At 47.6% G+C, this 25,483-nt stretch overlaps 1 protein-coding gene across 1 annotated transcript in view; it reads left to right on the top strand.

Moving 5' to 3' along the window:
* Positions 1–17,166: 17,166 nt before the first annotated feature.
* The window catches only part of DIPK1A (divergent protein kinase domain 1A), a 42,600-nt gene continuing 34,283 nt past the window's right edge, over positions 17,167–25,483 (top strand). The window contains 1 exon segment of the mRNA XM_032773015.2: positions 17,167–17,283. Within this exon segment, the coding sequence (XP_032628906.1) occupies positions 17,230–17,283 (54 nt within the window). The 5' untranslated portion in view covers positions 17,167–17,229.

Raw genomic sequence — 25,483 nt, 5'->3', positions numbered from 1 at the left:
TCATTTAACATGGTCCTGCTTAACCTTATTTCAATGTTAAGTGGCTGCTCAATTAGGGAACATGCTCGTTATAACATCATTTGGCTGCCTGCTTGTAAGATTCTGTGGAAGAGCAGTGACTTTACAAAGGAGCGTTGCACAAGTTCCTCTTCTCCAGCACTTCCCCCTCCACCAAACAGCTGTTTGGAGGTGCTTAGGACTTTCTGGGAGGGAGCGGGAGGAGCAGGGAAGCACCTCATCTCCAATCCTCCCCCGCCCTCCCAGAAAGTCCTAAGTGCTGCCAAACAGCTGTTTGGCAGTGCTTAGGACTTTGGCGGGGAGGGATGTGGTGTGCTCCGGAGAGAAGGTGGAGTGGGGGTGGGAAGAAGTGGGCCTGGAGTGGAGTGGAGACAGGAAGAGGCAGGCCTGGAGCATTCCCGGCAAAGTCCAAGCCTGTTCTTCTCTGGGGAAGCTGCTGCTGCAAAGATGCGTCCTTGCCTGCAGTGGGCTGTGCCTGTGGGGGTAAGCCGGGGTACTTCCCAACCACAGTACAGTACAGTACTCTACAGTATATAATGCCTTTTGTTTGCCCCCAAATTTCCTTGAAACCTAACCCCCCGCATTTACATTAAATGTTATCAGAAAATTGGATTCGTTTAACATTGTTTCACTTAAAGTTGCATTTTTCAGGAACATAACTACAACGTTAAGTGAGGAGTTACTGTATACTTATTGACACTTCAGTTTCAGAGCGCTTGGGCACAGCACTGCTCTCCAGTTCCAGCCATGGGGAGCATGGCTTGCCAGAGGTGAGGGGGTGAAGAAATGAGTAGGGAATTGTTCGGTTGCATGAAACAATATGAGTATAGGGCAATGGCACTGAGTACTAACACACTATTTCCCAAAGGGGGTGGCGATTTTAGATTGAGGTAGGGCAAACTTTTTTTTTTTTTCTTTTTTTCGGCCTGAGGGCCACATCGCAGTTTTGTAAATTGTATGGAGGGCCAGTTAGGGGAGGGGGTTGTGGTCTGGCCCTCCCCCAGGCCGATGACGCCCCCCCCCGGACCCCTGCCCCATCCACACATCCCTGTCCCCTGACTGCCCCTGGACCCCCGCTGCCCCATCCAACCCTTTCCCTCATTCCTGATGGGACCCCTGCCCCGACTGCCTTCTTCCCCCCCCAACCCTTATCCACAACCTCTGTCCCCTGACCACCACCCCAAACTCCCCTGCTCCCATACATGCTGCCTGGAGCACTGGTGGCTGGCAGCACTACAGCTGCATTGCCTGGCTGGAGCCAGGCCACATTGCTGATGTCACTATGCAGCACAGACACCGGTTCAGGATGGGCTCTGCAGCTGCACTGCCCCAGGAGCTCACAGCCCCACTGCCCAGAGCATTGCACCAGTGGCGGAGTGAGCGAGCTAAGGCTGTGGGGCAGGGGGAACGGTAGGGGAGAGCCTGGGGCTAGCCACCTGGGGCAGGAGCTTGTGGGCCAGGCAGGATGGTCCCGCAGGCCGTACTTTGCCCGCCTCTGTTTTAGATGATACCTCATTCCTCAGGGTAACAAAGGCAGTGAGAGCACAGCTGTTGCTGGAGTCCAGAAGCCATTCAGGCCTGTATGCTGCTAGCTTGTTTACTGCAGTAGAACCTGCAGAGGAAGAAATAAGGCTGTCATCCTAAGAAACTTTCGGAAAAGGATTGCAGAGTACCTCCTTGGAAGTTTCATTGAGACCTCTCAGGAGGATTCAAAGGACATCCCTGGGTACATAAACAAATTGTTCCACATTCCAGGCCCCGGCCTAACTCTAAGGGAATGAAAAGCAGGTAACAACCTCTCTGTTGTACTGTGATCTCTTCTAGTACTAGTAATTAGTGAAAAGTCAATAGCTCTGTCCTACTATCCTGGAGTCTAGCACCTTCAGTACATTAAATGCTAATGGGAAATATATTCACACACTTACCCAAGGTTCCTTCCCTGTATCCAGCTAGCCCATGCGTGACTGCTGGGACCAGCTGGACTGTGGTCAAGCCTTAAACAGGTTCTGGCTAGTGGCATAGCTAGACCTCCTTGGTTGCATGTCTCCCATCATCCTTCTTCTTGCTGTTCATGGCAGGGCTCTGGCTTGGGCTTCTGGGAAGTATCCATGGTGGTCTGCAGGGTACTAATTGTAAAAGCAGCAGGTCTGTGGCTCAGCACTGGATTAATGGCTGGCCTCCCGGGTCTTCTGGCATGCCTGCCTTAATTCCTTCACTTTCACACCCATGGCTGCTGATCCCAGTCATACCCATTCACTTGCATCCCCCAAGCAATCTGCTTGTAGATGTCAATGTTTCTATGACTGCTTCATAGCTGTGCCTGCACAGCCTCTTCTCCCAACATTCCCAGGAGATTCAATACCCCTGTATACTCCAGGCAGGAATGCATCTGAAGCATGTAGCTGGCCTGATCAGGTTGGCAGTTGTGCAAAACAGGGGAGAGCTGCTAGGTGTGCTTGCCAAGCTGGACAATCAGGCAATGTCTTCCAGTCTCTGTGACCTCTAGGCAGTGGATTTCACAATTGAGACCAGAGTGGTCTGGTCAGTGTTGGGCGTTGTGGGACAGTTGCTGAAGGACTGTTAGGATCAACATAGGTCATACAGTGTCTACATCTGCATTGTGTTGACATCAGTATGTCAACCATGGGTCAATGCCATTTGGAGAGGTGGTCTTACAGCATTGCTGTAATGGGGTACTGTAATGGTGGGAGACACATTTAAGTGTAGAGATATGCACAATTAAGTTAATGCAAGGTATCTTACATCAACCTAACTTTGTAGTGTAGACCAGGCCTTAGAAAGCAACAGTTATGTTGAGACTTATATGTATAACTCTGTAAAATGGTGGAGCAAAATAGGCTAATGCAGTTTTGATGTATACATGAAGAGGTATCACAGTCATGCAGTAATAGTCTCTCTCTCTTTCTCCCTCTTTGGATTTGGGGTCTCTACACATTAAATTTAAGTTCAGTCTGTGCACTACAACAACAGCAAATGCTGGGTGGAGAGGGAAAAGCCTAACTGGCTTTCACATACTTTTCTCCCACCAGGATCCCTGCCTCAGTTAGTGCACAGGATGGATGCACATTGGGTCAGAATTAAGGTTGCCTGGGTAACCATATAGCTGGCATTTCCTAGCTTTTGAATGCATGACTTTACAACCTAAATAATGTTCTTTTAACATAGCTTTTTTGTTTTGTATATATGTGGCTTGCCTAACAGTGGATATATAAAGAGAGGGGAAAATGATACATCTACAAATATTTCAAAGATTAAAAGGTAAGGGATTGCTTTAGGATTTTGCTTTCAGCATGAAGAAGCTGAGCCATTTTAATGGGCAAAAGAGAATTGCCTTGCAAAAGTGTGCTAGGTTGAATTACTGCTATGCAAGAAAAGGAAAAATGCTTATCCACGATGATTACCTGGGAAGACTATTAAGGCCCTCTCCAGAGGGAGCAGGGAGGCTGTATAATATCTGGTGCATGTGGAGTTCTACCTCTGGTAACCTTTCCTCAGTGTGTTGCCAGAGACAAACAAATACTTTGAGGAAGAATTTGTAACTGTGAACCAGACATAGAGTTTTCTTTTAGCTCAGTTAAGTCAGCCTGCTTTACAGAGTTTGACGAGAGCCATTTTTATTTTTGTTAAGAAGACTGGGTCTGTAAGAGGGAGAAAATCTCAGGGTTACATTGTACCTCAGGCTGCACAGCCATTTAGGGGCATAAGACCTCCCCCAACACCTCTGAGGGGCCACCTGTACTTGGAACTGGGCATGTATTAGTAAACAGATACTGTGTTCCTACTCTCCCTAAGTAGGTGAGGGGGGGTGGGAAGAAGGTAGAGCCTGTGCTTCCCTTCCCCTCTGTCCTCCAGTATGTTGGCCAGCACAGCTAAGGAGGCATGGTAGGGTGGTTGTGGTAGACTGCTACTGGTGGGGATTTATGGCAGATTCTCTCTCTAAAGCAAGAGGGGAGAGAGGTATGTGATGGGGTGTTCATCTCACACTTGTCCTGAAGGGGTTAACATAGGCTAAGTAGGACAATTAATCATACAGGCCACAGTTGAAGGAGATTAGGTAACTTAAGTAATCCACTGACTGAATAAGGCAGGAGCATGCCCAGCTGAAGACGAATGAGCTAGGCTGAGGCCTGGTCTACACTAAGAGTTTAGGTCGAATTTAGCAGCATTAAATCAAATTAACCCTGCACCTGTCCACACAAAGCGATTTTTGTCGATACTCCTCCTCGACGAGGGGAATAGCGCTGAAATTGACATTGCTGGTTTGAATTAGGGTTAGTGTGGTTGCAATTCAATGGTATTGGCCTCCGGAAACTATCCCACAGTGCACCATTGTGACAGCTCTGGACAGCAGTCTGAACTCAGATGCACTGGCCAGGTAGACAGGAAAAGCCCCGTGAACCTTTGAATTTCATTTCCTGTTTCTGCAGAGTGAAGAGCTGATCAGCACCGGTAACCATGCAGAGCTCATCAGCACAGGTGACCATGCAGTCCCAGAATCGGAAAAGAGCTCCAGCATGGACCATACAGGAGGTACTAGATCTGATCGCTGTGTGGGGAGACTAATTTGTGCTGTCAGAACTCCGTTCCAAACGACAGAATGCCAAAACATTGGAAAAATCTCCAAGGCCATGACGGATAGAGGTCACAACAGGGACTCAACACAGTGCCACATGAAACTTAAGGAGCTGAGACAAGTGTACCAGGAAGCCAAAGAATCAAACGGACGCTCCGGGACAGAGCCACAGACATGCTGCTTCTATGGTGAGCTGCAGGCAATTCTGGGGGGGGCTGCCACCACTACCCCACCCCTGTCTGTGGACTCTGATGATGGGGTACTCTGTTGCCATGCTTGAGGATTTTGCAGACAGGGAAGATGAGGAGGATGACAAGGTTGAGGAGACCACACAGTACACCATTCTCTCCCCAACAGCCAGGATCTTTCTCTCACTCTGACTGAAATACTTGCCCAACCCAGTATCCGAGACCGTGAAGCCATAGAAGGGACCTCTAGTGAGTACCTTTGTAAATATAAAACATGGTTTAAAAGCAAGCATTTTTAACAATTAATTTGTCCTGAGGACTTGGGATGCATTCATGGCCAGCGCAGCTACTGGAAAAGTCTGTTAATGGGTCTGGGGAACGGAGTGGAAATCCTCAAGGGACATCTCCATGAAGCTCTCCTGGAGGTACTTTTTGCAGAAGGTTTCTGGGGAGAGCAGCCTTATTCCATCCTCCATGGTAGCACACTTTACCATGCCATGCTAGTAGCAAGTAATCTGGTATCACTGCATGACAAAGTCTGGCAGTGTATGGTTCTGCTGTTTGCTGGCATTCAAGCAACAGCCGTTCTTTATCTCGCTGTGTTATCCTCAGAGAGATCGTTCATGGTAACCTGGTTGAAATACATGAATTTAATTAAGGGGACATTCATAGGTGGCCATTCCTACTGGGCTGTTTGCCTGTGGCTGAAAAGAAATCTTCCCTGCAGTTAGCCAAGCAGTGTGAGGGAGGTGGGGGGGGGGCATTGGCACTGAGCTGTTCACGTTTGGCTAGCAGAGATTGTCCCCGATACCAGCCACGTGGTGCAGGGAGTGTTAAAGTGGTCATCCCAGAGAAAAGGAGGAGGCGGTAGTTTGGTTTCTGCTGCTGCACGTTAACACAAAAACCACAGCCCTAAATGGGCAACTCAGTGGGCTTTGCTTGGTATGGGAAAGGACAGCACTGCTGTTATGAAGGTTCCAGAAGCCGAAAGACTATTGTTTACCATGGCCTCCTGCAAACTGAATTCTGTTGCTTGGCATGTTTTGATCTCAACACCAAAGCTGCAGGCACTCAATATAAGATGCAAAAATATGACCTTGTACCAAAATCACATGTGTTATGTAATGTGAATAGTATTGTTCACTGTGAAAGAATACCCATTGTTTTGTAAGATGTATCTTTTAAATAGTTCTCTCCCTTTTTTCTTTCTGCAGCTGCAGATGTTTCAAGCCTACCTCCTCCATCCCAAAGGCTCTCAGATAAGGTGGTGGGGGGAGGGGGGGAAAACACGTGTGATAAAGAGTTCTGAGCTCATGCAGGCCACCCACACTGAAAGAGCTCAGCAGAAAGGGTGGAGGGACACAGTAGCATAAGACAGGAAAGCAGCCAGGAACATAAGAGGCAGCAGTACAAAGATCAGAGGATGCACAAAGCAACACTGAGGCTACTGTAGGAACAAATGGACATGATCCAGCATCTGGTGGAGGTTCAGGAACGTCAACTAGAGAGACTGCTGCTGCAGCCCCTCTTTAACCACCCACCCTCCCCCCTCCTCATGTTCCATAGCCGCCTCCTCACCCAGATGCCCAAGAACGCGGGGCATAGGCTCCATGCACCCCAGTGGACAGAAGGCTGTCATTTGACAAGTATTGAAGTGGCCTCTTCCTTCCCTCCTCCCACACCCAGGCTACCTTGCGTTATCTCTCTATTTTTATAATTAATAAAGAATACATGATTTTTAAACAATAGTGACTTATTTCCAATTTGTGATCAAAGGAGGGGGGGGAATGGTGGTCTGCTTACAGGGAATTTTAGAGTCAATCAAGGGGGTGGGTTTTCATCAAGAAGAAACAAATAGAACTGTCACACCATACCCTGGCCAGCCATGAAACTGGTTTTCAAAGCTTCTCTGATGCGCAGCGCTTCCTGATGTGCTCTAATTGCCCTAGTGTCTGGCTGTGTGTAATCAGCTGCCAGGCAATTTGCCTCAACCTCCCCCACCACAAGCATCTCCACCTTAGTCCCACAACGATTGTGGCACATATAGCAAGCAGCAATAAAGATGGGGATATTGGTTTCACTAAGGTCTGAGTGAGTCAATAAACTGCACCACTGACCCTTCAAATGCCCAAATGCACATTCTACCACCATTCTACACTTGCTTAGCCTACAGTTGAATAGCTACTTACTACTGTCCAGGGTGCCTGTGTATGGCTTCATGAGCCATGGCATTAAGGAGTAGGCTGGGTCCCTAAGGATAACTATAGGCATTTCAACATCCCCCAACAGTTATTTTCTAGTTTGGGAAATAAATCCCTTCCTGCAGCCATTTAAACAGACTAGAGTTCCTGAAGACGTGAGCATCATGAACCTTTCCCAGCCATCCCACGCTGATGTTGGTGAAACATCCCTTGTGATCCACCAGTGCTCACAGCACCATTGAAAGTACACCTTGTGGTTTATGTACTGTCTGCCTTGGTGATCCAGTACCAAGATAGGCATATGCATTCTGTCTATTGCCCCACCAGAGTTAGGGAATCCATTGCAGGAAAGCCATCTGCTATGACCTGCAAATTTCCCAGAGTCACTACCTTTGATAGCAGCAGCTCAGTGATTGCATTGGCTACTTGCACAACAGCAACGCCCACAGTAGATTTGCCCACTCCAAATTGATTCCCGACTGGCTGGTAGCTGTCTAGTGTTACAAGTTTCCAAAGGGCTATTGCCACTTGTTTGTGAACTGTGAGGGCTGCTCTCATCTTGGTATTCTTGCAGTTCAGGGCACGGGAAAACAAGTCAAAGTTCCATGAAAGTGCCATTTCGCATCCGAAAGTTTCAGAGCCACTGGGAATCAGCCCAGACCCGCAACATTATGCGGTCCCACCAGTCTGTGCTTGTTTCCCAGGCTCAGAATTGGTGTTCCACAGCATGCACCTGACCCATTAACACCATGATGTCCACATTGCCAGGGCCCCACACTTTGAGATAAGTCTGTGTCCATGTCCTCACTCTTGTCACCGTGCTGCTGTCACCTCCTTGCCTGGTTTTTCAGCTTCTGGTTCTGCATAAGTATGTGAGGTGTTTACAATGCTCAAACTGCTGTGGTGAGCAGAATGGGCTCCATGCTTGCCATGCTATGGCATCTGCACAGAAAAAAGGTGTGAAACAATTGTCTGCAGTTGCTCTCATGGAGGGAGGGGCGACTGATGACTGTAGCTATCCCACAGTTCCTGCAGTCTCCACCAACCATTTGAATTCTGGGTTGAGCTCCCAATGCCTGATGTGGCAAAAACATTGTCACAGTTAGTTCTGGGTACATGTCATCAGCCCCACCCCCATGAAAGCAACAGGAAAAAGAGTCTCACCTTTTTTCACTGTCACCGTATGTCTACTGGATGCTCCTGGCAGACGCAGCAACATCTCCTTGCCTTGCGGACAGCAGATGGTACAGTATGATTGGTATCCATCATCGTCGTCCCATGGATGCGCCTGGCCAGCCTCGGTGAGGTCAGTCGGGGGCACCTAGAAAAAAAGGGAATGACTTCAGGTCATTCTCTAAGTTCTGTGTAATGGAGATTCAGTCCTGCCTGGAATATCATGAGAGCTGGAGGCTTCTGCCTCAGGCTGCTCTCCCAGTTGGTAGCCCTGCACAGTCACACCTACTCCAGCCTACCCCTTGCTCCTATGGCTCATGAAGGCTGGACAGCAGTAAGGAGTAGTTCAACTATAGGCTGAGCAAGTGCAGAATGGTGGTTCACTCTACTTCCCTGTAAGCCAACCACCCTCCTCTCCCCCCTTTGATCTCTGCTTGCAGAGGCAATAAAGTCAGTGTTTCAAATTCATGCATTCTTTATCACTTCATCACACAAATGGGGGGATTACTCCCAAGGTAGCCCAGGAGGGAAGCAATGGGTGGGGTGTTGTACAGGCACCCCCTAGAATGGCATGCAGCTCATTGTTTGTGGGATGTCTGGGGCTCTGACCCAGAGCAACCACTTGTACCTGCGGTTCTTCAGTAGGCTTTCCTGATATTCTAGGCAGCACTTGATCTCCCTTAGACAACATTTAAAGAGAATGAACTGAGAAGTCATTCCCATTTTTGTCCAGGTGCTCCCAACTGACCTCACAGAGGCTGGCTAGGAGCACCCATGTCTGCTTAAGCGCCCCTGACAGACCTCATTGAGGCCAGCAAAGAGCACTCATGACAGCAGCAGACAGTACAGTATGACTGGTAACCATCTTTGCTAACTTGTAAAGGCAAGGAGCTGCTGCTGTGTAGCACTGGAGTACCACATCTGTCAGCAGCATCCAGTAAACATATGGTGACAGTGAAAAAGGTTGAATGGGCTCCATGCTTGCTATGCTATGGCATCTGCTCAGGCAATCCAGGGAAAGGGCACAAAATGATTGTCTGCTGTTGCTTTCACAGAGGGAGGGTTGACTGACAACATTTTACCCATAACCACCCTCAACAAATTTTTGGCTCCATCAGGCATGGAGAGCTCAACCCAGAATTCCAATTGGCCGCAGGGACTGCGGGATAGCTACCACAGTGCACTGCTCTGAAAGTCACCGCTTGCCATGGTACTATGGATGCACACCGCTGAATTAATGTGCTTAGTGTGGATGCATGCACTCGACTTTATACAATCTGTTTCCAAAAACTGACTTCTGTAAAATAAGAATAATTTCGTAGTGTAGACATACCCCGAGTTTAAAAAAAAAAGACAGGAAGTAGTCCTCACTGAAGATTACTTAGTTCACACCAGTTATCTGCAGTCACTTTTTGGGAGAAATGAGGTGTGGTTGAGGGGGCTATAGAGTCAAAGTAGCCCACAATACCCCCCTGGGAGGAGAGAATTTCTGTGTTGGCAAACAGGGGAACGGGGGTCCAGAAGGTTAGGAAAGGCTTAGGGAAAAGGCAGTAAGGTACAACATGGGACAGACTGCAGCTGCAGATTAGAGGGTCCTGAAGCTGGAATAATGGGTGGGCCCATGTTTCCCTATCAGCCACTGGGGAAATGGCACTGGCTGGGCAGTGAAGAGGAAGACTGCCTGAGCCTGTTTGGAATAAGGGGCTTTGATAGCCTGCAAGAGGAGAACACATGTGACTTGGCTGGAGGCTAAGCCACAAACACAGAGCATCTTGTCTTGCTGAGAGTCAGAAGGAGATGGTAGGGCATATGGCAAGCAGTGGAAGGGAGGTGTGAGACCTAGAATCAGCTAATCCCCAGAGTAACCAGGAGGAAACAGAGTAGTAATAAGTAGATCCCATGATAAGGTGCTGCTCTTATAGGGCAGCTTGGAAAATTGCAGTGGAGCCCCATGTAAATGTCAGCTGGAATATTTACCTTAAAGAGCAAATACACAGATAAGAAACAAGAATTAAGACCATAGAATCAAGTCAACCTTGACAAGTTATTTTTCAGTGGATGAATATTAAACACAAGCTAAGTAAAAAAGTATTTCTGTAAAAAAAAAAAAAAAAATGCAAAAATTTCAAGCAATAAACATGTATATTAAATTACTAACTCAGATGGGGAACAGCCACAGACAATTAGCCAAAGTACCCATGATGAAAATTTGGTAGTCCTCTAACAACATTAGGTTAAAGGACTTTTGTGAAGATTTTCGATATCTGATTAAAACCTTTCCCCAAAGCTTATAATCTAGAGGACTCTTGAACAAGAAATACAATAATGCTAGCAACTGTGTACCAATCGAGCCTTTTAAAATTCATCTCTGAATGAAAATCCTGAATCTAAGGAAAATTAGCAATTAATGAAGGAAGTAGGCTGGAAAGGATGTGTATGTGTGCACAAAGGAAGACTTTTTTTTAAATTGGCTGACTAAATCTGAACTGTGTAGTCTTTGTAGACTCTGAAACAATAAGAACACAGATGCAGACTGTTGTATAGATTTGCTAACAATTGGCCATTAATGAGGTCTTCATTTTCATGACTACAATCAAACCTTTCCCTCTGAACAGAACAACTTTAGAATATCTTAAGTGCCCTAATATATGCAGCCTGCTATATTGAATTTATTAAAACAGATGTCCAGTAATTTAATTGATGGATACTTCATCGTAAAACATCTGGTGAAGCTCAAATTTCTTTGAAATTCAGAACTGAAATTAGATGGCAGTGTTTGAGTAAAGAGCTCCAATCACTTTGCAAATATAACTGATTTCACTAACTATTTTCCTAATAGCCAAGTCCACTACATGATTAACTTCAATGAAATAATGGCTATATAGCTCTTGTTTTAAGATGTAGGAACAAATTGAAAACATTCTTTGCTCAAGTAACACAGATTTTCTTCAAACATAGGTTAGACCAAGCTCTTTATTTAGGAGTATACAAATTCTACTGGATGACTGTGGAGAGCTTAAATTCTTCCTCAAATCTTCCATGTTGTTAGTCCCACACTCTCTTTCAACCTATGTCCAAAGCACACTGCACTCTGGATGTTCCAACAAGCATAACAGCCTGCAGACTGTTTTAAATTATGCTGGGTCCCTAACCAGCCCCAAGCTGGCTCCAGAATCAGGAATGAGTGCGAGAAGTTGGTGTGCCAGGTACTGTTCCAGTGCACCTGAGGATTGAGCCTTTTCTAATTGTAAACAGAGTCAGGATGAGCTCTACCCTGACATCTGGTGGTGAATTGTGGCAAGTTGTGGAAAAGAACTTCAGGGGCTGATCTTGTTTGCATAGGCACACCCACGCCACCTAGCATGAGTCCAAATGTTCAAGTGGGCTGCTATAGGATCCCCAGTTTCTCTGTTATTGGGGCAGGAAGAATAAAGCATTGTTACCCTGATTATGTGAATCAAGGACAATGAAATGGTTTTATGACAGAGGGACTCGCTATTAACTAAGTAGCACTCACTAGACAAGGGACATGGGTTCCGAAACCAGGTAAATTGAGAGAGGTTGGGGCTAGGTAGTTGTACCTGACTGTATGGGTTCCCTTTGAGGGCATGCAATACCATTTGCACCTTTTTCTTGGTCTACTGTAGACTGTTAGGGCTAATTTTAATTCTATTAGGAGTCTAGTTACAGGTTGCTGAGCTGAATTCACTTTGGGCCAATGGTGTACTAGCACTGAGGATCCCCACTACAAGCTGAAAGAGATAAAATTACTGAGTGCTGGGGGAGGCTGAAGATAGGTTGCTAAGCAGCTGACAGAGCAGTTTGAGGAATGGCTGGAGTGGTTCATGGTGAAGGCTGCAGCAGAACCCCATGGAGAGGTGGAGCAGTTGGCCTCAGATCACGTAAGGTGCCCCTTAACACCACCATGTGCCACCCCCGCCACCCCGAGGCTGGGAGGTAAAACTCTGCAGATAAACTTTTGAACTCTGTGGCTGCACTGACCAAGAACAGAGATTTTTGGGTTGTTGGACTTCAGACTCAGAGGGGAAAAGGATACTGCCAAACTTACTTGGGAGGGGGTCTTTTGTTCATGGTTTGTGTTATGAATCCTGTTTGTGGTGTTTCCCCAACATAATGCCACATTGTTTCCCTCCTTTATTAAAAGGATTTTGCTACACTCAGACTCCATGCTTGCAAGAGGGGAAGTATTGCCTCTTAGAGGCACCCAGGGGTAGTATGTAATTGTCCAAGGTCACTGGGTGGGGGTTTGAGCCAGTTTTGCATTGTGTTATTGAAACGGAACCCCTAGATACTGAACCCGGCCCTTCTTGGCGCCAACTCAGATGGACAGAAGGGTTACATAAACCAAGGTTTTTGTAGTAATTATTTGGAAATGACACTGAATTCAATTGATGAAGTTCAGTGTTGACATAAATGGTGGAGAAAGTTACATGTTGGGTGTAAGTAGTAAAGCGGTGTAGCTTGTATTGTTCTGACAAAACACATACCTTGCACAAATTGCAGAGCAGAAGGATGTGTATATGAGGAAAAACATCAGCAGTGGGGGAAGGATGGATGGCTTTATGTTGCACCTTGTTTGATTTTCCTGCTGTGTCTCTCCCTTTCCATTCCTTCAGAACATTCCATTTGTTTTGCACTCCCCCTGAATACAAAGTCAGTAAAAGCTATACCTCTTCTGCTGCTATTACTGCTAAATTGGCCTGGAGATTCCATGTGAATTGCACCCACACACAGTAGCCTGAATTTGGCCAACTCTATTTACAATATAACCAAAAATCTTACCTGACTCTGCATAAGGGAACAAAGAAAAAAATAAACTCCAGTGCTGGAAAAAAGCATCTACTCCTATAGTCAATAGTGTGACTAAAGTCTCATGTACTGAGTGAGAAACTTAGTAAACACATGTCTGGATCTGGTGGTATTCAGACATAATCAGAAATGGAACGTCTAGACCTCTGACTACCATGTGAGAAACCCAAGTTTTACTGTTAGTCCTAAACTATCATTCCCAGGGCTGGCACAATGCACTGGATGAAACAATTGCTCCAGATTATTCAACAATATTTTAAACTTTTGCTCTGTGTTGCCTCTAATGCTCTTGCCCTCTCCCAGTCAGAGGGAGGCCACTCAGGCTAGTCTTATAGGGTCCAGACCAGAGTCTGAGAGACGGGCAAATAGTCAATACCAGGCTTTAACCTGGTCTGGGGTAGCTCAGGTAGAGTCAGCCCTTAACTACAGTTTATCAGAGCTGTCTTTGGCCTGGGCAGAACTCACCAACTAGCAAACCAACAGTCTCAAAGGGGCTGACTGTAGCCAGAGTGGAGCTCAAGTGGCCAGCAAACAAACAGTATCAACAGGGCTGGCTGTGGCCTGGGCAGAACTCAGGCAGCCAGCAAACGAAGAGTCTCAAAGGTGAATGAGTTCCTATTCTGGGCTAGAGCCTCCTTGCACCATATATGGTGTCAGCCATCCAGGGTGGAGGTGGCAGGGGGACACAGCCCACCCTACTCCACTGCATCCCAGCCCAGAGCCCTGGCAGGGGCAGGACTGGCTGCCCCTGTGTCAGCAGGGATCCAGACACAAACACATCAACTGAACCACACTGGGTTCTGCAGCCAACTACTCCATGGCTGTCCCTGGGCTACTTCCTGCCTCCCCAGGGTTTAGTACCTGCAGCCTCCAGGCCTCTTCCAGCTCTTTGGGGTAAACAGAAGCAGGTACTATGGGCCAGTCCTCAGTCACACCAGGGGATGAGGAACAGCCAGGCATGGGTTCCTCTCAGGGCCTCCAGAGAGCAGACTAAGCATCCTCTTCCATTGCAAGCTCTCCCCCCTGAGCTGCAGGGCCGGCCTTTTATACTTCCGGCCTGCCCTGGTCCTTCCAAAGAGGGAGGTGGGGTTATCTAGGCCCCGCCCCCTCAGGAGCGTGGAATGCTCTCCCTCTCTCCCACTTGGGGGGAGGCCACTCAGGCTCACTATATTGCCTTTCTGTTCCACCTCCACACTGTAGCTGGACTAATACAAGGAGGTGGAGTGAAGAGAAGAGTAGAAATGATGCAGAAAGCATAGCCAGCACTGGGCCTGTTGCTATAGGAAGAGAACATTCTAACTGGTAAAATTTTGACTGTTAAAGCCTGGACTACTTTAAGAGGTACTAATCTTGTTCATGAATTAGCAGGGCTTCACTTCAGAGAAGGTCCATCAGTGACTGTGTTATTCCAGAAGTGTTCTCACAGCATTCCTGGGCCTTAAAATGCAAGACACTTTAAATTCTGCACAGTTCTCTACAGCTTCATAGCTTCACAACCATATGTAGTTTCCAGACTCACTTCCTTCTTTAAAAGAAGGTCCTGCCACAAAATCACTACTTAGAAGCTCAGCCTAGTATTTTTCTTTACCTTCAGTTTAATCAGAACAGCCTTCCTGAATGAACGTAATAAAATATATACTTGGTATATGCAGAATGCTTTCCCTCCATAGATCACAAAGCCCCAGATTTTAAAAGATTTTAGGCTTTGATGTGCTCAGTGCTGCAATGTCTAACTGATTTAGGAGCCTAGGTCTCATTTTTTCAAAAGGGATTTAGGCTCTTAGGAATCCAAATCCCATACTGTCAAGGGGATTTAGGCTCAGGCATCTGCTGACATACGATTGTTTGGAGGAACCTAGTGACCTACAGATCTCTGGGGTACCATAGGGGGAGAGTTGCTTCATGGGCAATCCTTGGGGGCTTGTGGGCTGGACACTGAGGATGCTCTTGATCAAAGGGGGCTCTGAGTCTCCTGTTGGGCAATTCTAGGCTGTGGATCCCCACCTTGCTGGGGACAGGAAAGACTATTTTTGGGGGGAGTAGGGAGAGTGGTAACCCCTTGGGGTTTAGAGAGCATGTTCTCTTTAAAACCTCTTCTTAAAGCAGAGGAGGTGCTGGTTGTTCCAGTGGGGAGGGGGTTGAGAGAGAGAGTGACAGTGACAGGTGTGAGTGTGGTCTTTACATAGCAAAGCGGCCGAGAACCAGCCAAAATACCAGGTAGGACAGAGTGCCAGCCAGGAACATCCCAGGATGGGAGGCAGGAGGAGTGTGGCACTGGGAAGGAAACACCTGAGAAGGACAAACTGAAGCCAGACCCAGTATTGCTATCACCCAGAACTATATGGGTCTGTGAGTACTGGGGCTTGTGACTTTGCACTGGGAACTAAGGAGGGAGGTTGTTGCACTGTGTGGGTGTGCAGAGAATGGCAGAAAAGGGCACTGGAAGGGTTTGTTGGGGAAAGTTTACTGGTGCCAAAGACAATTAGGAGCACCCAAGAATCACTGCTGGACTGGAAGTCTGCCAAGGATTCCTGAGGTCTGAATCTAGATGCATTGCTCAGTGTCTATCCTTTTATACAAGGGTAACATTGGGCCCGTGGGTCCTTGTGTTGGATGTAACCCTGCTTAGTGCTCCCCCTCTCTCTTCCCTCTATTTTCCTCCATTCATCTCACTGTCAATAAATATTTCCTTTACCTGTAGTCATTGTACTAATCCACTGTGTGTATGTATTTAGTCAGTGGGGTTAGGAACAGGTGCTCTTGGGGTGGAAGGGGGATTCTCTACTGTGTTCCTGCATATGCCTTTTCTTGGCCAGAGCTGCCCTGTAGAGTTGACTCCATCTTGGCCATGAGAGTAGGGTGGCCAGATGTTTGGTTTTTGACTGTAAAGTCTGGTTGAAAAGGGGACCTGACAGTGTCCAGTCACATCTACTGACCAGACACCATAAGTCCAGTTACGGTGAGCAGGGGAGGTGCCAGGTCATCACCCACTCCAGCCCCTACTCAGAGCCACCTGTCTTCATCAGGCAGCTGCAGCTCCCAGCCCCATCTCTGCAGATAAGTTCCTCCTGAGCTGGGTGGGAGGAGGAAAATCAGTGAGGAACTTGGGGCAGGGGGGAAGAAGAGGGGATAGGAGCAGGGCAGGGGTGTAGGGGGGAAGAGATGAGGCAGGGGAGGTTCTAGCACTTCTGCTAGAGACTCTGGTTTTTAAATATTACCAAGTTAGTAACCCTACATGAGGGTGCTGTAGTTATACTGAATGTGGAGGTGACCCACTAGAGAGCTATTGCCAGAGCTGGCCTGCAAGATACTTGGAATTTATGGATGGTGAGGCCAAGGCCCAGTTTGCAGTGCAGCAGAAAATTTGAACACGACTGCCTAGGTATTACTGGGACAGATGTATTAGAAATCCCATAGGGAGGCAGATAGGAATAGAGTTGGTAGAATAATCAGCATGAATAATGTATTTCAGTTCTTCCCCATCAACTATTCAATAAAGATTTTCATTATTCAAATGCCTCTGTACTACTGGAATATTATTTTGTGAATATCTTTGACCAATCTGACACATTAGTAATAACTTCCTTCCTTATTTGACCAGCACTAGATGGGACTAGACCTGCTGCTGCTGTCTGACCACGTGGCTGGAGGGAAGGGAAAGGAGAGATTAGGGGAAAATTAACCACACTGGGACAGTGCCCAGCATCTTAACTCCAGATGTGGGTGCTACTCCGCCCCCCCCCCCCGCCCTAGAACTACGGAGAGGGGCACCCTAGCTCCACGGCGTTGGCCCAGAGCCTGCGGGGGAGGGAGGGGGTGGATTTGGGCTCGTGACTGAGGGGGTGTCCTACCCACTATTGCAATCGCTGCCCCACGTACTGGGAGGGTGCTCGGCACTCGGTTGGGGAGCAAGCCCGGCCCCTTAGCGCTGGGGCGGCCAACTTCCCCTTTAAGCCGAGGAGGCGGCGCGGGCGGTCTCCGTCGGCAGAGACACTGGCCGGCCGCCCTTTAAGACTCCGCGCTGCCTTGCCAGTTGCTGCTGCCCTCAGCGCCGAGGGGCAGCGAGGACCGAGCCGCTATCTACTTCTCCTGCGCTGCGGGCCGCAGCGGTCCCCACCCCAGCCCGTTCTCCCGGCGCCGCGGTGCGAGCGGAGGGGGCCGGCCGGGTAAGCGCTGCCTCCGCTCCGCCTCTGAGCGCAGCCCGCTGCGGGGATGTGCCATTGCCATGGCGAGGAGGCTCTTCCCGGGGGCCTGGCTCAGGAAACGCTACTACGCTCAGGTAGGCCGGCAGCGTGCCGCCCCCCGGCGCTGGGTCGGGGCCGGCCTGTGGGGCGAAGCTGGGGGCGCTGTACAGGGCGGGCCCCTGGACCGAGCCTGGGGGGAGGGACGTGCGGAGCCTCCCGAGGCTCTGGTGGGTCCGGCCCGGCTCCCCGTCGCGGCCCCACTTGCCTTTGCCGGCGGTGCGCGGCACAGGGGTGTGGGCATTCCCCGGCCTGGCGTGCCGCAGCTATCCCCGCGTGTCAGGCGGCGCGGGCCGGCACCAGCTCGCTGCTCTCAGCTGTGCGCGCTCCAGCTGGCCGCGGGGCTTGGGCAGCCTCCAGGAGTGGGGTGCGGAGCAGCCTCGGCCGCGTAGCAGGTTACACATCCCGGGGCTGTGAGACCGGCAGTGTCGCAGGGGCACTGGGCCCTGTAGCCAGACTTCGTTTGTAAGATCTAAAACGCCAGCCGCTAAGCTGAAGTATCAGCACTAGTGTCATGTGCATGTCACGGGTTAATGCAGGTGTATAATGCCGCGCCATGCGCTCGCGCTCTCTCTCTGCATTGACTGTTGAGAATAGTGTATGTTGATGGCTGGGCTCACTGGTTCTTCATCAGCCCCCCTAACATACTGTCCTAGATCTCTCAACTCTATCACCCACCTTAACCAGCTCTCTTCATCATTTCCCTGTTGATGATCATGTAGTGTGTAAAGTCATCTCTGACATAAAAGGTTCAGAGAAGGGCAATTAAAATGATTTAGGGGTTTGGAACCAGTCCCATATGAGAAGGGATTAAAGAGGCTAGGACTTTTCAGCTTGGAAAAGAGGAGCTGAAGGAGGGATATGATAGGTATATAAAATCATGAGTGATATGGCAAAAGTAAATAAGGAAAAGTTATTTACTTGTTCCCTTAATATAAGAACTAGAGGCCACCAAATGAAGTTAATAGGCAGCAGGTTTAAAACAAAGAAAAGGAAGTTCTTCACACAGCACACACTCAACCTGTGAATCTTCTTGCCTGAGGAGGTTGTGAAGGCTAGGACTATAAAAGGGTTTGAAAGAGAACTGGATAAATTCATGGAGGTTAAGGCCATTAATGGCTATTAGCCAGGATGGGTAAGGAATGGTGTCCCTAGACTCTGTCTGTTTGTCAGAGGGTAGAGATGGATGGCAGGCGAGAGATCACTTGATCATTACCTGTTAGGTTCACTCCCTCTGGAGTACCTGGCATTGGCCACTGGACGGTGGACAGGATTCCTTGGGCTAGAGGACCTTCTGGGGTCTGACCTGTACGGCCAGTCTTACCGTTATGTTTACGGGTTATCAGAAAACAGAGAGAAAGAGGCTGTTTATGTTGGACTAATGTGCGTAACAAGTCCCAAGCGGACCTTATAGACTAACAGAGGTTTTGGAGCGTGAGCTTTCGTGGGTGAATACCCACTTCGTCAGACGCAGGTAGTGGAAATTTCCAGGGGCAGGTATATATATGCTAGCAAGCAAGCTAGAGATAACGAGGTTAGTTCAGTCAGGGAGGGTGAGGCCCTGTTCTAGCAGTAGAGGTGTGAAAACCAAGGAGGAGAAACTGGTTCTGTAATTTGGCAAGCCATTCACAGTCTTTGTTTAGTCCAGAGCTGATGGTGTCAAATTTGCAAATGAACTGAAGCTCAGCAGTTTCTCTTTGCAGTCTGGTCCTGAAGTTTTTTTGCTGCAGGATAGCCACCTTAAGGTCTGCTATAGTGTGGCCAGGGAGGTTGAAGTGCTCTCCTACAGGTTTTTGTATATTGCCATTCCTGATATCTGATTTGTGTCCATTTATCCTTTCCGTAGTGACTGTCCAGTTTGGCCGATGTACATAGCAGAGGGGCATTGCTGGCATATGATGGCGTATATTACATTGGTGGACGTGCAGGTGAATGAACCAGTGATGGTGTGGCTGATCTGGTTAGGTCCTATGATGGTGTCGCTGGTGTAGATATGTGGGCAGAGTTGCATCGAGGTTTGTGCATGGATTGGTTCCTGAGCTGGAGTTACTATGGTGCGGTGTGCAGTTGCTGGTGAGAATACGTTTCAGTTGTGCAGGTTGTCTGTGGGCGAGGACTGGCCTGCCACCCAAGACCTGTGAAAGTTGTGTGGATCATTGTCAGCTCAGTTGTACATTGTGGGCCAGGATGGGTTGTAGATCCTGATGTCGTTGTGTAGCTGGTTTTATGCAGACCTCACTGGGTTCCATTTTCTTGGTTGTTGTCAACCTCAGACAGAGACCAACACTACAAAATCTCCACACGGAGGAAATTAGGAAACAGATCAACAGAGCCAGACGTGTACCCAGAAGCCTCCTACTGCCCAGAACTAAAACTCCCTGGCCACACAGCCGCCCAGCTAAAACCCCTCCAACGCATCATCAGGATCTACAACCCATCCTGGACAATGATCCCACACTTTCACAGGTCTTGGGTGGCAGGCCAGTCCTCGCCCACAGACAACCTGCCAACCTGAAACGTATTCTCACCAGCAACTGCACACCGCACCATAGTAACTCCAGCTCAGGAACCAATCCATGCAACAAACCTCGATGCCAACTCTGCCCACATATCTACACCAGCGACACCATCATAGGACCTAACCAGATCAGCCACACCATCACTGGTTCATTCACCTGCACGTCCACCAATGTAATATACGCCATCATATGCCAGCAATGCCCCTCTGCTATGTACATCGGCCAAACTGGACAGTCACTACGGAAAAGGATAAATGGACACAAATCAGATATCAGGAATGGCAATATACAAAAACCTGTAGGAGAGCACTTCAACCTCCCTGGCCACACTATAGCAGACCTTAAGGTGGCTATCCTGCAGCAAAAAAAAACTTCAGGACCAGACTGCAAAGAGAAACTGCTGAGCTTCAGTTCATTTGCAAATTTGACACCATCAGCTCTGGACTAAACAAAGACTGTGAATGGCTTGCCAATTACAGAACCAGTTTCTCCTCCCTTGGTTTTCACACCTCTACTGCTAGAACAGGGCCTCACCCTCCCTGACTGAACTAACCTCGTTATCTCTAGCTTGCTTGCTAGCATATATATACCTGCCCCTGGAAATTTCCACTACCTGCGTCTGACGAAGTGGGTATTCACCCACGAAAGCTCACGCTCCAAAACCTCTGTTAGTCTATAAGGTGCCACAGGATTCTCTGCTGCTTTCACAGATCCAGACTAACACGGCTACCCCTCTGATACTTAATCTTTGTAAAGTAACTCAAGATCTTCTGGTAGAAAATGCTCTTTGCCTTAAGAATACTTTGTGATATGGAGTCTCATTGAAATCCACAGACTAACTCAGTCTAGGAATGTCTTCAGGCATATGGGGAGGAAATTCCTTTTTATTTGGTTCATATTTGCATTTTCATTTCAGTGAGTGTCCATTGCTTTTTCTGTTTTGAGAGAGAGTAAATAGGGCACTTGTCTAATCTTCTCTGTACTATTATTCAATTACTATGTCACCTCATTCTTAAACCTAGTAATCCTAAACTATCTTTTTCATCTCTTTGTACTAAAGTATTTTCAGATCTCTAGTCATTTGAATTGCCTCTCTCTAGATCTTTATAGGGGGTGTTTGGAGTGGAGGGGTGTAACAGTGCTGGTTTTGGTGAGGCCCAATTGAGACTGCCAATTCAGGACAAATTGCTTAAAGCAGGGCGGTTACAGCCCAAGGCTGGGGGTTTTCCACCTCTAAAGCAAACCAAACCAGCCAGGCAGAGAGGACTTCGGTTTTACCCCACTGACTAATCACAAGTCACACAAGCAATTCCCTTAGACACTCCAGTTTCCCAGTATCACCACCAGTGCCATTTGTTATGGGGACAAATGATTATGAAAACCAATGCCCCAGTAAAAGAAAAAGGACCAAGCCCCAGACCCAGGTCAATATACAAATCGGATCTTGCACACACATCACACTGTTGCCAATCCTTTAGAATCTAAAGTCTAAAGGTTTATTCATAAAAGGAAAAAAATATAGATGAGAGCTAGAATTGGTTAAATGGAATCACTTACTTACAGTAATGGCAAAAGTTCTTGGTTCAGGCTAATAGCAATGATGGAATAAACTTCAGGTTCACTCTCTGGAGTCCATCCCCAGCTGGCATGGGTGATCTGTCCTTTGTGTAGAGCTTCCGTTTGTAGCAAAGTCCCTCCAGAGGTAAGAAGCAGGATTGAAGACAAGATGGAGAAGCTGCAGCAGCTTTTTAGTCTCTTGCCATGTGGTCTCTACTTTCTTTGTCCCAAAGAGAAGCTATCAATCACATGGCATGGAAAAACCTCAGAGTTCTATCCATAGGGATGTCCCTTGTTGAGTCACAAGGTGTGTCTGCCTTCTCTCAAAGGGTCCGTTGTATAGCTTATGGTCCTTAATGGGCCATCAAGCAGGCTAGGCAGAGCTGACACCAACTTGTCTAGGATGTCACCCAGAAGGATAGCATAAGTTTGAAATACAGACAGTATGGAACCAATATTCATAAGTTCAACTACAAAAAATGATACATCCATATAGACAGCATAATCATAACCAACAAACCATAACCTCTCCAGAGACCCCTTGCATGACCACCTTTTTTACAATATTTGCTGCAAATATATAACAGTGGTCGCAACAGTCACCTAGTCTAGTCACAGATTATGTCAATGACGTCACACTAGATCTTTATAGGGGGTATTCGGAGTGGAGGGGATAGTATTGACTTCTGTAATGATGCTGTTTGGTATGCAATATTGTCAGTAACATTTGCGTTTAAATAGTTTAAGGATAACCCTTCCCATTTTATTTAGTTAAGGTACATGCTATAAAATACATTTAAAAATGAAATGAGACACTTGTACAGGCTTCCTAGCTAGTATCCTCCAAACTAGTTACCTTCTCTACCCTAATGTAACTCAATCTAACCACCATCAAATCTCACCATTTTACCTCCACTCACCCCTCACTGGGCTTGGGGTGGGAAAACTTGGCTTTTGAAACTTTTTTTGCAGAGACACAATTTTGAAATATACAGAAAACATGAGTCAGAAGGCTGACAGAACTTCTCATTGGGATCCCTGGAACAATGATTTTTCCTTTTAGTTTCCTATTATATCTGTTGAGGGGCGGGGAGAAGGAAAAGCAGTAGCCATTGTGACTTTGGAGTGATGCCTCTAAAAGACTGTTTTATGACTCTGTTTTGAGAGGGTTAATGAGATGGCCTTTGAGTGTGAATTTATTTTGCTATGTTATGATATGTGCCTTCTGCCACTTGATACATGTGTAGAATTGGCAGGAGGCTGTCAATATGTTGGCTTTACTTCTTGTTATGTGGTGGTATTCCCACATTATATAGCTCTTCCTTCTAAAGATCCCAAAGGGCTCACCAGACTTTATATAAAGGGTTCATTTAACCCATTATTGAAATGTAGTTATGTCCGGCATGGAGATTGGAAGACTCTAAACAACACATAGCAATACTATACAACAGTGCAGGACAGAAAGGGAATATTATTGTAAAGAGAGAAAGCTATTGCCTAGTTCAGTGGTTCCCAGCTTCATTGGTTCTTGTACCACCTTCTTTTTAAAAAAAATTGAATTGATTAACATCTCACTCATGTAGCAAGTTTGGGCCTCCAAAGGTTGGTTAAAAGTGAGGATGCAAGTCTAAACACTTGTTTAATGTGTAAACAAGAGCAGAAAATTTGGCCTAATGTCTATCTGATCTGGCCATATTGTACGCCTCAGGCTGTACAAAGGGGCTGAAATCTGGTTATAGTTGGCTGATTGATAATACCCTGGCAAGGAGGATGGAGTGGTTTGATGTCTCAGCTGCTGTAAAGTCGTCAGAAGGCCCCTCCCAACCCTGGCATCAGGGGCGGCAGGTTTGTATAACTTTTGGTAGTGCCCAGAATGGCCCAAGTCCTCCTCCACTCCCGCCTAAAGCTCTGGGAGGGAGTTTGGGTGTTGGAGGGGTGCAGGCTCTGAGATGGAGTTTGGGTGCTGGGTGTAGTCTCTGGGCTGCGGCAGGGGGTTGAGGTGTGGGAGGGAGTTTGGGTGCAGGAGAGGTGCAGGCTCAGAGAGAGTTTGGGTGTGAGCTCTGGGCTGGGATGAGTTTGGGGTGTGGGAGGAAGTTTGGCGTGCTGCGTGTGGGCTCTGGGAGGGGGGTTGGGTGTGGGCTATAGGCTGGGACAGAGGGTGCGGTGCAGGTGTGGGGCTGGGTCAGGGATGATGAGTTTGGGGTGCAGCAGGCAGGCTGCCCTGGGGCTGGGGGCCAGAGAGGGGGACTCACCCCAGCCCTCTCTCTGCCAGCAGCAGCGAGCTTTGGAGGGGGAGGGGGGCCCTCCCTGACACTCAAGCCCCACCCCCGGCTGCTGCTCAGGAGGTCCTGTCCGGATAAACCCACCTCCCCCTTGGAGTTGACTCGGAGTCTCCTGCCTGGGGGGGGGGTCCTGCCTCTCCTCCTCCCTCGCAGGCGCAGCAGCCGCCTCAGGCTGCCCTGAGTACCACTCCCTTGTAGCCGGCTGTGGCCGGTGAGGAAGCACAGCACAGAGCTGCAGGGGACAGTCACCTGCTACCCAGGGCAAGCAGGGATGCTTGGTGGGGAGGGGGCAGGCAGGGCTGGGGGATGCTCTGGGGGAGGTGTGCAGGGGCAGCTGGTGGGGCCGGGGGAGAGATCGGGCCCTGAACATTGGTGGAGCCAGGCCACCCGGGCTGTGAATTTGCTGGAGCCCAGGCACCACGGGCCCATACAACTTGCCGCACCTGCCTGGCATAGGTACTAGGAGAATCAAGTGTTTTCTCTATAGTGTTTCTCCACTAGCATTTATTCTTTTAGGGAATATAGAGCAGCCCTGGGCTGCAATAATTTACACTGGTGTTGGGACAGTACAGACCAGCCCTCAGAATCTGGGACCCAGAACTGTCTTGTTTGATGCTCCCCTTTTTGGAACACAGCTTCAGAAGAGAATCTGTCTTGCTGCTTTTTAGTTAAATCCTCCTAATTAACAGTCAAAAGCAGTATATCCCGAAGTGTGGGTATATTTACCCTGGGGAGGCACAAATAACTAGCCAGAATGGCACTGGCAGATCTGTTTTTTAGAGCTTCAGATTTCGAGTCTCTTACCCTTTTAAAGAAACCAAGTCTCTACTTATTGTGGTTATAAAGAAAAACTTGACCATGCATCCGATGAAGTGGGTATTCACCCACGAAAGCTCATGCTCCAATATGTCTGTTAGTCTATAAGGTGCCACAGGACTCTTTGCTGCTTTTACAGATCCAGACTAACATGGCTACCCCTCTGATACTTGACCTGTGTCTAACATACAGATCAAGTATCTGATGAAGCAATGTCTGCCTGAGTGTGAAGGAAGTCTGAAACAATGGCTCTGAAGTATGAAGTACCCCGTTCATTTCAATGGATGTTAACTCAGTAAATAATTTAAATGTTAACACTGTTAACTATTTCACTGCTCATCAAACACACCTGGGTGTGTCTGATTCCCTTTATTTTGAAGGGAAGGGGGCTTAGCTTTTAAAAGTTTGGGGGAATGCTGTTCTAGGTTGTTCCTAAGAGCAGCCAGTTTACCTGCAAATCTTTTAACTAGAATAACTGTATTGTGAGGCTGAAGAGATTGACAAACTAGTAGGTTCATGTGTAGCAACAGAAGAGAAGAGCTTTTCATGATTGGAAATTTATGAGCTACCAAGAGAGACTGTGCTGAATTTTTGAGTCATAACATGTGCAGTCCTACTGGCTTAAATAATATTGTGAGGCAAAATTTTGCATGTTGTCTTTAAAGATCTCAAGTGCAAGCAATTAGAAAAGTCACTGGTAGCAGAAAATTACTGTCATCTGATTTCCCTCAGTTTTTAATCTTTGATTTATTTTCCATCTTCTTGTGAGAGAACATCCTGTTTTTCTGTCTAATCTTTTACTATAGTACAATGTCCATTGCTCACTTGTTCCTCAAATTGGTGATTATTTAAAATATAAATAGTTCAAGATATTCATCATCATAATGTATATGTTCACCACTTTTAGAGAAAATGTGAATGCATCTATGCCTTGTCAACTGAAGTTCTCCATTATTCACAAACCCCAAATGTTATGTGTTCACACCAACCTGGCTGAAACATACTGTGTCTTTATAAATCCTTTAAAATAGAAATGAGCAGATAACAAAAGGAAATTCATAATG

Source organism: Chelonoidis abingdonii, chromosome 7 (assembly GCF_003597395.2).
Source record: "Chelonoidis abingdonii isolate Lonesome George chromosome 7, CheloAbing_2.0, whole genome shotgun sequence".
Taxonomy (NCBI): Eukaryota; Metazoa; Chordata; order Testudines; family Testudinidae; genus Chelonoidis; species Chelonoidis abingdonii.
This window is presented reverse-complemented; position numbering and strand designations above follow the sequence as displayed.